Below are 14267 nucleotides of genomic sequence, written 5' to 3'. Positions count from 1 at the left end.
GAATATACTGAAAGGATGGACTTTCACCTTCCTTTGCGGAGACGGGAACTCAACGTTTTGTATTTCTTCCGTTTCAACATTCAATTTTTTGCGGGCCCCCAAGAGTGGGGGCCTCCAGGCTTTGTCCGGGCAGCCCGGGCTAAAGCTACACCCCATCTCAAGATCCACTTTTTGCTTGCAACTATCTCCACAGTCGATGATTAAAATCTCCCTGCTATGGCAACGTTTTAACCGCTTCCAATTGACTTTTTTTTTACATTTTTGTGTTTAGGGAAACAATGCCACCATGAGGACCCACTGAAAGATGCAAAATACTGTCTTCTTGTTTTAAAATAGTAATATTAAATGAAGCATTGGATCTGCGCCGGGTTTCACTAATGGCCGATGACTTGTATGTCAGTTAACACTGGATCTGGATGTAGTACTCTCTATCAGACCTTTGTGAATCTGCCCATTAATAACAGCTTCAATTGTTTAAACACTTTGAAGGTCACCATACTGTACTTACAAATGATTGTTTTTTTATTCTTCATGTAGGATTGCAGAACGTATTAAAGGTTTTTTTCCCAACACAAAGCGACATTGTTTAATAACAAGTAACTCTGAAACACATCAAACGTCTTTCCCCCCCAGTACCTTGTTTCCACTCCCTCCCTTATAGATTGTAAGCTCCTTGGAGCAGGGCCCTGCTTACCTACTGTACGTTACCATACCTACTGTATGTTAATGTTTAATATTTTATTGTAACCTCATTGTACTGTGCTGCGGAATATTTTGGTGCGTTCCCTGCAGTTTGAGCAGTAAACTGTAACAATGGATAATGTTACCTAAGTAATATAAGGGATACATTGTAGCTACTGAGTTAGGCTAAGATTATACAGCTGTGAGTGGCGCTCGCACACCCTCAAATTGACTAAGGCTTATGAGTTCGCTCCGTGTGCGCACGCACGACGACACCGCGATTTGAAGGGACAAAAAAAATTGTCTTTTCAAGTGTTGCCGCATGACATCAGCATCACGTGAGCTGATTCAGCCACTGAGGGCGAACCAGCTTCGTGATGCGTCCGCCACATCCCCAGATCACCTCCCCAATCTCCTGCAGCCATATTCACAGATCGCTGGGGCTGAAGGAGTGCAGGAGGCTATGCACGAGGTTGGCGCGCAGGCTGTATAATCTCAGCATTACACTGACTGAAGCAGCCATTATGTTAGGCACACAATCAGGACTTTGACAGATTTATAACAGGAGCACCAAATAAAGTAAGAATGTAGAATTATACATCGTCACATGCTTTATATATAACATAATAAAGAAAAGGTCAGAATGTAGTATTGCTGCCTTATGTGAACTTGCATTATTCTCTCAGTAACTCATTTCTGCATTTCCCAGCAGCAACATATATATTCTTCATTTGTTACAGGTGCAACGCCACCCGATTGGAATAAAACATCATTAAACAGATGACGCGCCTTTATTTGTTAAGGGGGTTTATTTTGTAACCTGGGAAATAAATGTTTCTCGATTCCTGTGCTCCCCAAGGGGCTTGCTAAGCATTGCTTTGTAATATATTGCAAACACCCGTGGCAGTGAAGAGGTTTGTACAATAAGGAAGATACTCTACACATACTAAATCCAGACAGCAACTAGGGAAATACATGTTTTACATGCCTTAATCACAAGGCAGATTATCTGATAAACGAGCCCTTCCAGTCATATTGGTCTATGTGTAGATTAGTTAGGAGTTGTAAACATTTATTTTAATGCACCAGCCTGACCCTATGGCAACATTTGATGGAAATATGATGGAGATAGAGACACGTCTAAAAAGTTTACATTTCTCTAAACAGGTCATTTATTGATCCAATAACAGACTTGGTTCATTTTACTGGATATAGAAATGAATGTATTCCCTAATTCAGGGGTAGGCAACTCCCGTCCTCCAAGGGGTCAGGTTTTCAGGATATCCCTGCTTCAGTGGCTCAAAGACTGACCCACCTGTGCTGAAGCAGGGATATCCCGAGAACCTCACCTGTTGGTGGCCCTTGAGGACTGGAGTTGCTCACCAGTACCCTAACCCCTTTGTTGTGAAGTAGGATTAGCAAATGATGCACTGGGTTGGTTGTACTGGGTTGGTTGTATTTAGATAAGTAAGGAAGGGGGGAAGTGAGGGAGTTAAGGGAGTGAGGGAATTAAGTCCAGACCTCAATACCAACTTAGTCTATACCACTTTACACTGTGGCTCAGTAATCAACACTGCTACACTTTGAAATATATATTGCCTATATATCTTTACTCAATTATACTGTGCCTTTTCCACGGAAGTTCGTGGGAAGTCACTCACTCACTAATATCTATTTGTGTGAGCACTCCCGAATAGGCTGAGGCACTATATTACTATATTACTGACAGAGATTGTGAATGTGCTATGATGAAATCTCTTGTACATATTATGCATTTGGCTTTCAGCCTTTCCCTAGCTACATAGTAGCCTTTTAACCTTACGTTATACTTTCATGCGTCGTTTCTAGGGACGCCTATAATTTTATTGATTCATATCTATTGGAGTACCCAATTGGATGTATTGATCTGTATACATATTTAGTATGTGAGTGCTGTGACATTGTATATCTATCACTCACTAGAAGTTTTCTATGAGTACTCCCTCTGAATCAATTTTTACTCAGTGCAGGTATACATTTATGTGTCTTGTCCGGTACATCTCTGATAGGACATTAATCACCTACACTTCCATACCTCACTGTGGCATAAGCTAAATATCTATCCTGCATATGCCAGTTATTTAGGGTTCCCTTGAGCTACATGGCAACCAGTCTAGTCTATAGGACTGGGAGTTAGCTATTTAATTTGGTTTTAAGTGCTTTGTGTTCAGTTACCCAAACAATTTATTAAAGGTTTATTTATTTATACCCTTTCATCACCCTACGAGTGCTTGTTCTAAAGGGGTCCTCCTTCTTGCCTATGCAAGTACTTTCTATGTTACCTTGGTTGTATTTATCATTAGAATCCTTATAGAGGGATAACATTCAGGATCACTATACAGAATTGATAATAGTATGATTAACTGCAGTCAGCAGGGTTTCATGTCGATGGATGAAGTCAAACTAATAACATTAGCTGCTTTGAGGAAGTAAGCAGGGATTTAGATCAAGATAATACAGTATGTCGGGTTGGATTTTACACAGGTGTTGATACATATCCACGTACATTTCTACAAAAACGAAAAATGGCTTGGATAACGATATTTGACCCTGAAAAGGAGAGCTGGTTAAATGAGAGATACCAAAGACTGTTTATAAATTACAGCAGGGGTGGACAAAAATATATTAAAAATGTAAACAATTTAGGCGTCAGAGGGAGCACCCATTCCTTCGGGGCCTCAATGTATATGGGTGTTACAGATACTCACACTATCTGTGACACACGCAAACTCCTCCCAAATAAAGGTGCATTAGGAGCAGTGTCACAGAGCACTCCCACCTTATGGACGGATGTAGCAGCAGTGCACTTACCTGTCGGTCACCACCGCTACCAGCAAAAGATGACCTATCCTGCTTAAAGGATAAAGTTCTGTTGTTGCTGGTAGTGCCAGTGACTGACAGCTCACATCAGCACAACTCAGGTGGTGCCCGGTGGTATTTTTCCACCCCTGGATTACAGACATGGCATGAACGCTCAATGTTGCATAGCAGCTACCGAGGGTACAAGGATAAAAGCATAAGTGTTTTAGATAGGACAGACCGATGTTATTAGCCTGTATGTATTGTGACTTCGGATTTGGCACATTTTCTTTGAGACCATTGCCCTGACCTAGGTGGTCTTATTCTGCACCCTTCCCCTAACCCATTTCTTATAATGGTCAGTGTGATGGTAGTAGGGGGTTAGATATGTAAAACAGCTTGGCGATTGCCCTCAGTGTTTTAAGTTTGTTTATTTATTTTATATTGGGCACAGTACAACTAACTTGCAGTAGTTCAAAACTGCTCACAGCAATTTCATTATTGCAGCACCTGTTTAGTAACCTTTACATTAAATCACTTCCCTTGCTCTTTAGATGCAGTTTAAATAATTTACTGTAATTCATGAGAACTCACCTTTTACAAAGCATGTCAAACACTCCATTTTCACTTCCCGTGCAGTTTACTTAATGCAGCGCTCCGTAATCAGATATTGGAGGCAAAAAGGTAAAGTAGTGGTACGGCATGAATTGTGTCTAAATATGCAGTTCAAGGGAGAAAGAAAAAATACCACCTAAGGGAGGTTTGTAACCCCACAAAACGTGCTCTCCTTCATATTATTAAACAGCTGTTTGTGCATATATGGACACAATTCCAGTTGCTTTGAATTTGTCTCAATTTTAAGCCACACGGTTTAAAAAAAAACAAATCGTACTACATAACCTACAGTTGAGATTCCATCCCCATCCTCCACAATTGGTGCAGATCAATTCAGCTTTAAGAATCAATTCTTATTTTTGCAACGTAGTTAGCATTTTCAGGATTGCAAATGGGAAAGAATATGGCAACCAATTTATCAACATAGCAATAAAATGTTAATGGCCACAATCCAGTTATGTGATGCAATAGTGACATCTAGTAAATAATGTCCTTGGCATTTCACCATTTTCTTATTGCCGATAGCCCCTCCACTTTTCTGCATGCTTTTATTAGAATGCATGTATATGGACCCTCCATTAAAATAAAAAAAACCCCATCACTAGAAAATTATGTAACTTTTAAAAAGGTTTTCCAATACCATTTAAGAATGAAGCCTGTAACTTCAGCATAAACCGATTTTATATTGCAAACTGTCAGACAGAAGATATGTATGTACAGTATCGGTCTGTATCTTACATGCCTAGTCTGAAAGGATGGCAGGATACTAAGTAAAACCCAGACAAAGATTCGATTCACATATTCCTCCTGAATAGTTCTAAGAGAAAAGACCTCTAAGCCAACCCCCCCAGAAGTATATATAAACACTAAGTTTAGTGGAGGGAGCAGCAAGTCCCCGAGAGATTCTCCAAGGCGACCAGGGATAACACAAGTGCCCTCACTACACCTTGTAGGCTGTTAGTATTTTGTGGGTATCTAGACTATAGGAAATATTGTTGCTCTCTCTACTATTGTGGTTCTGTACTATTGTTCTTCTATTACACCAAGTACTAATATTGTAGGTTTTAGTTAAGAATATCTAGCACACAAAAAAAAACACTTATCACTACCATAATTTTTATTCTAAATGGTGGCGTTAAGTATTGTTTTTCTGTGCTACATAGTGATACGCTTGTATTGAAACAGTTTGATTTGTTATATTAAAAATTATATTATGAATGTGTTTGCGTTTGTCACACTTCCCCAAAAAGAACATGAAATAGAGTTGTATTTCTTACATTTATACAGGAAGGTATTTGGTAGAGATATCACATAGTTCCTCTCTGCAATTTAGCACATTTTTTATTTCTATAAAGTGTGGGAAAAGGGACAGCTGCCCTGTGCATCACAGTTTGAGTGAATGTAAAAAAAAAATTTGGGCACTGCTAGTATACTTCACTTATACCCATGAACTGGTTTAAATGCCAGTAAACCGGTTCTTTTTAAGGCTCGATGCTTACTGTCCAGATTTCAGGCCCACCCCTCTCTCCTCAACAAGCTATATAGATTTTCTTTTTTTTCCCTCCTAAATAACCTAAGTGACCATTTTGTTTTACTTTCAAGAAAAGCAAAACCAGGAGATATTTTTAAGTGCATGAACCTCACACAAGATATTTTGAGACCTTTATTAACAGATGCTTGCAATTTGTTGACGTTTGGAGAAAAAAAATCAGGTGTACATTTCATACAAATTAAAAATGAGGTTCTTAAAAATCTTATTTTGACCAGATAGGAAACAATTTAAAAACCCTTTAAAAAAGGTACATTGAGAAAAAATATGCTTTTAAAAAAATTGTCATTCCCAAAAGGAGACTTTAGATAAAAATAAAAAAATTCCATCCTGCTCAGATTTTGCAAAGATGTTATTATCTGGTCAACAGCAAAAAGCAAGCACTTAAGGTCTTCAGTTCCAATTCTTTGTTCATTTCTTATTGCTGGAATTTCATTGACTTTGATGACAAAACTGCAGAACGAGAGGAAAAAATAAATAAATAAATGTTGCTCAAATGAAGTACAGAAAGTTAAGATAAGTACAAAACAGTTATTTTGGTGCCTTCATTGTAGAGTGACTAAGGATAAAGTAATCTCTTGCAGGGCTCCAGAGTCCTTATTTTGAATGTAGCGTAAAGGATTGCTTTTAATCACAACTTTCATACTGTTGATGAAGTTAAGGACACTCAAATTGTAATGAATTTTTTTTAAGCACATTCATTTTCATCTATGCTATGGGAGCCTAGTTTTGACATAAGAGAACATAGCAAACACCTGACATTTATAACATACATAGGATAAAAACAGCATTTCTAATTAAAGATCATGAACAATTGAGTAAGTTAGACAACTGGCAAGCAAAAATTACTAACCCGGATGGTGGTAGAGTTGGTAAGCCGGTATTTACTCAGCCCCGCCCTGCTCAGCCTCGGGAGCGGACGTCTTCTCAGCTGGTGTTTCGGCTGCCTTGGTCTCTTTGCCATCTTGTGGTTTAGGGTTTTCTGGGCGTCTGCGTCTGTAGTTGAAGTTACGGCGGTATCGACGTTGAGGTGGCTGACCCTGTGTCCCATCCCCCTGGTTCTCTTTGTCCTCTTCATTTCCTTCTTCTCTGGGTTGTCTTTGACGAGGGGGACCCCTGGAAAAATAAGTCCGGTCACCCATCAAGTGTAACAGCGTAAAAACAGTTGTCTTAACCATATTCTCCCAACATACCGGCGGAATCTTGGTCTGAAGCCTCTGTACGAATTCTGTCGCTCTGGTCTGCCTTGTTCTCCTGCACCTTGGCTGTCAGCTCCCTAATAGGAATATTTACAAGTTCATAGAACCCAATATGAAATTATCAAAATGCACAGAAATGTAGATGTTACAGATGGTAGTGTAAGTTGACTCAGTTTTGTAGAAAATCTACAAGAGTAATACATTTTTATATTTTTATATTTGAACCTGTGGCTCTCCCAGAGTATGATCCACCCATTTCTTGGAGAAATCTGATCCCACCATTTTGTTTTTCCACAAGAGGAAAATATCCCAGGAGGATTACATAGCCAACCAGCCAAATCAATGAGAATGACACCATTATAGCCATTCACTGGCTCGAGTATTTATATAAAAAAAAAAAAAATCAATACTTCCAGCCTGGAGGAATTAGTAGCAGAATAAGTTTTCATGAGGCAAGATCATTCCACATTGCTAAAATTGACTTACATGTCAAAGTGGATGAAATATCGATGTCAATTTGTGAAATGCTCTGAACATGTGACGAAGACAACCAAACACAGTTGCAATTGTAAGTTGGAACTGCATCTATGTAATGCAGAATCAAAACGAGCACCACTCAAACGGAAGTAGGCTTCGTATTCTATACAAAATCTGCCATCATGGTTCTCATTACAGGCATACCCCGCATTAACATACGCAATGGGACCGGAGCATGTATGTAAAGCGAAAATGTACTTAAAGTGAAGCACTCCCCTTTTCCCACTTATCGATGCATGTACTGTACGGCAATCGTCATATACATGCATAACTGATGTAAATAACGCATGTGTAACAGGCTCTATAGTCTCCCCGCTTGCGCACAGCTGCGGTACAGGTAGGGAGCCGGTATTGCTGTTCAGGACGTGCTGACAGGCGCATGCGTGAGCTGCCGTTTGCCTATTGGGCGATATGTCCTTACTCGTGAGTGTACTTAAAGTGAGTGTCCTTAAAGCGGGGTATGCCTGTACAAAACTGTTAAAGCTGCAGTTGTCTTTTTTTTTTTTTTTTTTTTTTTTTTACTTCAATAGTTACATGTGTGCAATCTCCAATTACCTAAAGAACTGTATAGCTGCCAGTCAATTCGTTCTCCATGTATTGATAGGTCGAAATTTGGTAACATAATTAGTGAAGGGATCTGTTTATATTTTCTGCTTGTCTGTCAGTGGAAGCTCATGAATATTCATGAGCACTCCTGCACTGACATGTGCTAGAGGGAGGGCAGGGCTGACAAAGGGATGTGACAGGACATGAAGGAGCAGTGCCTTAGCAAATGGCTGTTAAAATAGAATACAAGAAAATTGGTCTTTAAAAGTTGTTGTTTTCTTAAAACAGAAAATGCTAAAAGTATTTTTTCTTACTACAGAACTGATTTATTAAAAAAAACACACATGCAGGATATTGACTGAACTGCAGCTTTAAGGCACTTAGTAACTTTTTATAAGCCCACAGACACCGATAGATATCTAGATCTCTCTCGATAGATATCTCTATATAATACAAACACTTAACACGAACTAGGACAATACAATCAATTATGAGATCACTTTCTCCACAGATGTGAGGCAGACTTTTCTGCAACACAAACTTTTCCCCTGGAGAGTTGTAAGGAGTCACATGACAGTTAAACAAACATTACATAATTTTCTACAGCGCCAAGTCTAGAAACTATTTTAAATAAATGTCTTATGTACATTTGGAATGTTTAAGTTAAATGCATGTATAGAGGTGCTCCTGTATGCTTCAGTGTATGTGAAAATTGTCTATCCTTGACCCTAATAAAAATGTTGAAACAAAAAAAACATATGGTTTTCTGGTTATATATGCATATTCATGGATGCAAGCTTTATATTAAAAGAAGCTTAAGTATCTGCATCAGAAACAAGCGTTTTTGCATTGCTACATAAGTAATAAACAAACCATACCTCTACAACTTCTCCCTGGACTGGAGGATTAGGATATTGTGGTCTGCGTCCATAGGGTCTCCGCAAGTAGTACGGTGGATAACGTCGTCTGCGGTATGGAGGTTGTTGATTAGGACCCTCACCTTCTGGTGCACTCTCAATTTCTTCTGTCTTCTCTTCACCCTCGTTGTTTTGGTAATTCTGCTGGAAGTTACGTGGAGGACCTCTGCGACGTGGATAGCGCCTGTAATGGTTACGGTCTGCTGCGTATTTGCTGCCTTGGACAGGAACGCCACCAGGACCAGTTACATTAGCTGCCTCTGCACCCTGAGAGAATACACAGGTCATTCCATCTCATGTCCTCTAATACAGGTGGGACATCTAGCAACATAGCATGGCTGCAGTACAAGTATATTAACACAGCAAGACATTCCCGTTAAGGCCATGATTATACCCAGAAACGTACATGGCGCCAAAACAAGTATCGATTCCTATTAAAGTGCTCATATCGACGGTTGGGGAACAAAAAAAAAAAAAATTCTGGCGATTGTCACAGGAGCAGTTCAGCCAATGAGGGCAAACTGCTCACGCCTCCTATGCCGTCTTCCTGGTATCATTACGATGCTGCTCGGTGGCAGCGTAGGGTGGTGCCACAGAATAGGGCTGCCGCAGAGCAGCTCTTGATATAATCACAGCATAAACCTCTTAATATTACACTTAGCATTTTTATGGGATAGTACCACCCAAGACATGTACATTAATGGCAGTCACAAAAAACCCTTAAGATTTAAAATAATTTTACAGAGTGGCTTTATCATCTTCGACATACAGAAATAGTATCAGGAATGTCCAAAACAAAACGGGAAATGTAGCTATGGCCATAAAAATAAAAGCCAACAGGAATGCAAAATAAGACATTACAACAATTAAAAATTTGTTTTTTAAGGCTTCCAGATAAAAGATGGGGCACATTTAATGGGTAATTAATTAAATGTACGAGATTAGCATTTTAAAAATGTCAATCATACTAATGCCAAACAAAATGCCCCAATTATCTACTTTATTACGAGAACACTTGCTCAGCCTTTTATTTTAATCATTTGGTTAAAGCTGCAGTTCAGTCTTTTTTTTTTAATTTATTTTTTTTACTTCAATAGTTACATGTGTGCAATCTCTAATTACCTAAAGAACTGTATAGCTGAAGGTCAATTCGTTCTCCATGTATTGATAGGTCGAAATTTGGTGACAATTAGTGAAGGGATCTGTTTATATTCTGCTTGTCTGTCAGTTGAAGCTCATGAATATTCATGAGCAATTCTGCACTGACATGTGCTAGAGGGAGGGCAGGGCTGACAAAGGGGTGTGCCAGGGCTTGTGACAGGACATGAAGGGGCAGTGCCTTAGCAAATGGCTGTTAAAATAGAATACAAGAAAATTGGTCTTTAAACGTTGTTTTTCTTAAAACAGAAAATGCTAAAAGTATTTTTTCTTACTACAGAACTGATTTATTAAAAAAAAAACACACATGCAGGATATTGACTGAACTGCAGCTTTAATAGGAGCAATGTTAAATTGTGCTGGTATGGTTTTTCCAGGACCAAAAAAAAAAAAATAAGTGCTATTTCACAGCAAGTTGGTTATAGTCCAGAGTGTAGGATGGTCTATTTACTACTCTTAACAAATTAGTCGTTTTAATTAAAACAGAAAGTGTCCATCTATCGCCTAACTAAATCGGAGCTCCCTCATGGCAGATCAAGGTACGAAACCCTCTGGGTTTCCGAAGAGAGCTGACCACACACAGGGCAAGCCAGCACTTGAAATTGACCGCCGGCCAATAGAAAAGCTGCAAAATCACCTGTTGTAGTTGAGATCCAGGGAACCCCCTAGTTCAGAAAGTAAGAAAATGTCTTAAGGGGAACAGTTCAGCGCAGGGTGCCCCAGGGTTCAAATAGGCACATTTGGATGGGATAGACGCTTTAATAATTAAGAAAGCTTACCTTCTCTCCTTCCACTACATCAAACTCCACAGTCTCTCCATCTCCTACACTGCGGAGGTATTTCCTAGGGTTGTTCTTCTTTATGGCAGTCTGAAAATTATATTTTAGAACATGTTAAAGTGGGAAGTGTTCAATTGCAAATCATAAACAAGACTAGTGTAGGTTTTTCCCCAGTAAGACAACTATAATGGAGATGCTGTGGTAAGCCAATACACCCAAGATGACTGGATTCTTGACTACTAACAACATTGGAAGACTATTATTGAAATAAGGAACACAGAAAATCGATGCGTACATAAACAAGATCAAATTTGACACTCACCTGGTGTACAAACACATCTTCCTTGGTGTCATCCCTGTGTATAGAATAAATAAAGTTTAGTACAAACCAATTATATTTACAGAAAGGTATCAGCACTTTGTCACCACATACCCCACAAGCTCCTTTAAAGAAACATCCACACAATAAGCCTACAATACACTGTATGGCAGGCCCCTCTGGCAACAGAGGTTAAACAAATAGGGCTTACATTTCTACAAGGAAATACTTTGTATGGTCAAGAATGTATTTCTGTAGACTACATTTAAGAGTGATCCCAGATACATGTGTTTAATGTCGCATAATTTTAAAGTAAAATATCATTGTTTCAAAATGTTACCACTCGTTTATAAAACAAGCACTACAGATTAGCCATGTAAACTAGTATAATGCTAGGACATGTGGATTTTTCCCCATAACCAAGAAAAAAAAAAAAGAAAGAAATACCCCCCTTTTGACTAATTCATAAGGACAGAAGGATGTATTAAATCCAAATACACTCACTTTAGTCAGTAAAACATAAAATTCAGCGAGCCCTTACATTTTGAGAGCTCAAACCAAATACCGCCAATGCAAACAAAGTTAAGCAGGCTGTAAACTTCGGATTTAACGCAAAATACATTTGCCCGATTACTCATTTTAAAGTTCAAATAGCACTGATTTTGCAAATTTGCTAGTACAGCAAATAGTATATGCAACATTAAAAGTTGTGACCAATGAACAATCAAACCAGCAAGTAGTTACTTACATACCCCCAATCACTCACCTGTTAATAAAGCCATATCCGTTACGCACATTAAACCATTTGACTGTCCCCAAAACCTTGGTTGCTGAAAAAACAGAAATAATAAAGTTGAAATGAGCCTCAAGTGACCTAAACATATGGCATGGGAGTCGACTCACAGCTAGTGCAATAAATAGCAACCCGGGGAAAATGATGCGGGGCCACGAGGCAAAACATTTGGAAGCGTGTATTTTAAAATATATATATATTTTTTAAATGCTGTAAAGGCAAGTGCGGTTTGTATTTCACGGATATGTTACAGAACAGTCGGCAATATAATATAGTTTAATAAAAGCCACGGGTGGTTAACGATCCACCACGTGGCTGGACCAGGCCCAAACCACAACTCGACCCAATTTACCAGGCGCGAAATAAATCTAGTGGACATTAAAAACCGTGCACGGCCGCCTGTTCCTCTAAATAAACGTAAAACATGACGGTGGGCGCCGAAAGGGCTACTCGGAAAAGGCGGGGTCTGACACAAAAGGCCGAGTTGCGTGTAGGCCGCGGGAGGCGGACATTTTGAGCCCGTCCTCGGCGGCCTACCAGGCTCAGCGCGCGCTCACCCGCGAGGGCAAAGGGAGGAATGATGTCACGTCGCGCGCGAAGGGGGGCCGGCGGCTGGAGCACGCGCCACGAGAGGCGCGTGGCAAACGTTCCACGTCCAACGGTTTAAACCCACCCCCTGCCCCCCTCTCAGCATGCCCCACAAAAGAACACCCGCATAAAAACAACCGCCCCCGCAACCGTTTCGAAAAATATATGTTAAACCCACATAAAGTGATTATGATAAGATCCCTTAACACCACACACAGCACTTCCCATAACGTTACTAGCATGGTCTTACCGATGACCTTCTTCTCCCCCACGGTAGCCGCCGGTTCCGGGTCGGATTTACTCTCCAAGGCGGCTGGCTGCTGTGTTTCGACCTCGCTGCTCATGATGGTTGCGTTGATGTTGGTTGCCTTCAGAGGTGGTGACTCGGGCCGGCGGTGGCTCGCTACTACCCGGGTGTTGATGGTAACTTAGGCCGGCGGTGGGGCTGCTGCCTTCGAGCTCCCTGCTCTCCGCTCCCGCTACCGATCGAACTGCCTAGAATTAAGCTACACACGGGTTAATCATCTGAGACAGCCCGCCCACTTGCTTACCTATTGGCTAAGATGGTATTCAGTCTAATATTTCGCAAGCATTAATTCATTCATTGGTCAACATTCCGATCAATCAAAAGGTAGCACGCGCTCATTGGTTTAGGTTTCCCTGACCAATACCATTGGTTAGGGAGCATGTCAATCACAGGATTGTCGGAGGGGGTGGGATTAGTCTAGACCGTGGCCTCAGACGCCTGCACCAACTGCCCAGAATACAGATAGCGAGGACATGAGAGGGAACCAACGTGATAAATTCAAATCCAACAGTTGCAAAACTAACAAACGCTTTTGACATTCTAGTTAGCTACAAATATAATATATTTAATAAATGTATAAAATAAATATAATTTTTCCATGTATTGTTTTTAATGTTGTTCACGTTGTAATGTTTATGTATTTTCAATAGAGTATATTTAGCGTTTTACCAAAATGTATATAACATGTTTAGCAAAAAACTACACAATGTTCATATCACCACACGCCCAATGTTCAGGATATCCAAGAAATACAATTTTTGTCAAATAAATATATGTCATTTTTCCATGGCATTATGAGGACATTTTGTTTTTCAGCATGGAGAGAGATGTCAATTCCCAAGAAGCCTACGGAAATCATTATTATGGGGTTTTAGACTGACAACAAATCAGTGCAACGACATGCAATGTCTTTAAATAAATGTATAACCTCTGTTCATTTAATGTAACAATGTATTGTCACCATAACTCTACCCAGGGCATACTTGAAAACGAGAGGTAATGCTCAATGTATTAGTTCCTGGTAAAACAATTTTATAAATAAATAATACTGCTAACGATTACCAGTAACGTTTCAGGGCCCCCTGGCCCCTGCGTTAAGCACAGACACATTTTGTCATGTAGAGTTAAAGAAATAGTACAAGCTGCGTTTTTCCCCTTTAATATGTGCATCAAGACAATCCACACAATGATAAGTAATTAGCTAAGTTGCTGATCGATCTGCGAAGATTCGGCTCGGGTTCACTAAATGGCTGTCAGTGCAGCAGAAGACGACCCAAGACGCAATGTTCTGTGGGGAAGATCATGTGACCAGGCAGTCACTAGATACAATAGGTGCACTGCTAAAGAGAGGACAGGGCTCAAAAAGGGGTGTGCCAGAGCCTGTTTCAGAAGAGGAAGGGGATGTGACTTTGTAAATGGTTGCTATAGAAATAAAACATGC

General features: G+C 40.0%; 1 protein-coding gene across 2 annotated transcripts; it reads right to left on the bottom strand.

Annotated features, from left to right (window-relative positions):
- Window positions 1-5784: 5784 nt before the first annotated feature.
- YBX1 (Y-box binding protein 1) lies at window positions 5785-13040 on the bottom strand. 2 transcript variants are annotated; one of them, XM_075605105.1, is made up of 8 exons: window positions 12770-13040; window positions 11905-11968; window positions 11142-11175; window positions 10820-10909; window positions 8844-9149; window positions 6877-6959; window positions 6537-6781; window positions 5785-6136 (listed from the first exon to the last, which is right to left on the bottom strand). In XM_075605105.1, exons 1-7 carry the CDS (start codon window positions 12861-12863, stop codon window positions 6568-6570), a joined length of 885 nt encoding a protein of 294 aa, XP_075461220.1. In that variant the 5' UTR covers window positions 12864-13040; the 3' UTR covers window positions 5785-6136; window positions 6537-6567. The 2 variants fall into 2 exon arrangements, with proteins under 2 accessions (XP_075461220.1, XP_075461219.1); XM_075605104.1 differs by having other exon boundaries at window positions 6537-6799; window positions 12770-13037.
- Between the last annotated feature and the right edge of the window lie 1227 nt (window positions 13041-14267).

The sequence above is a fragment of the Ascaphus truei genome, chromosome 6 (genome assembly GCF_040206685.1).
Source record: "Ascaphus truei isolate aAscTru1 chromosome 6, aAscTru1.hap1, whole genome shotgun sequence".
In the NCBI taxonomy this organism is placed as follows: domain Eukaryota; kingdom Metazoa; phylum Chordata; class Amphibia; order Anura; family Ascaphidae; genus Ascaphus; species Ascaphus truei.
The sequence above is the reverse complement of the archived record's forward strand: the minus strand, read 5'-3'. Positions and strand labels throughout refer to the sequence as shown.

What these genes read in the sequence shown, in the direction of transcription:
- YBX1 (XM_075605104.1), bottom strand. Translation starts at nt 12,863, where the DNA reads ATGAGCAGCGAGGTCGAAACACAGCAGCCAGCCGCCTTGGAGAGTAAA. An exon ending in GGGGGAGAAGAAGGTCATCG is followed by an intron (nt 11,969 to 12,769) that starts GTAAGACCATGC and finishes CTGTTTTTTCAG; the next exon opens with CAACCAAGGTTTTGGGGACA. An exon ending in TCCAGGGAGAAGTTGTAGAG is followed by an intron (nt 6,960 to 8,843) that starts GTATGGTTTGTT and finishes TATTCCTATTAG; the next exon opens with GGAGCTGACAGCCAAGGTGC.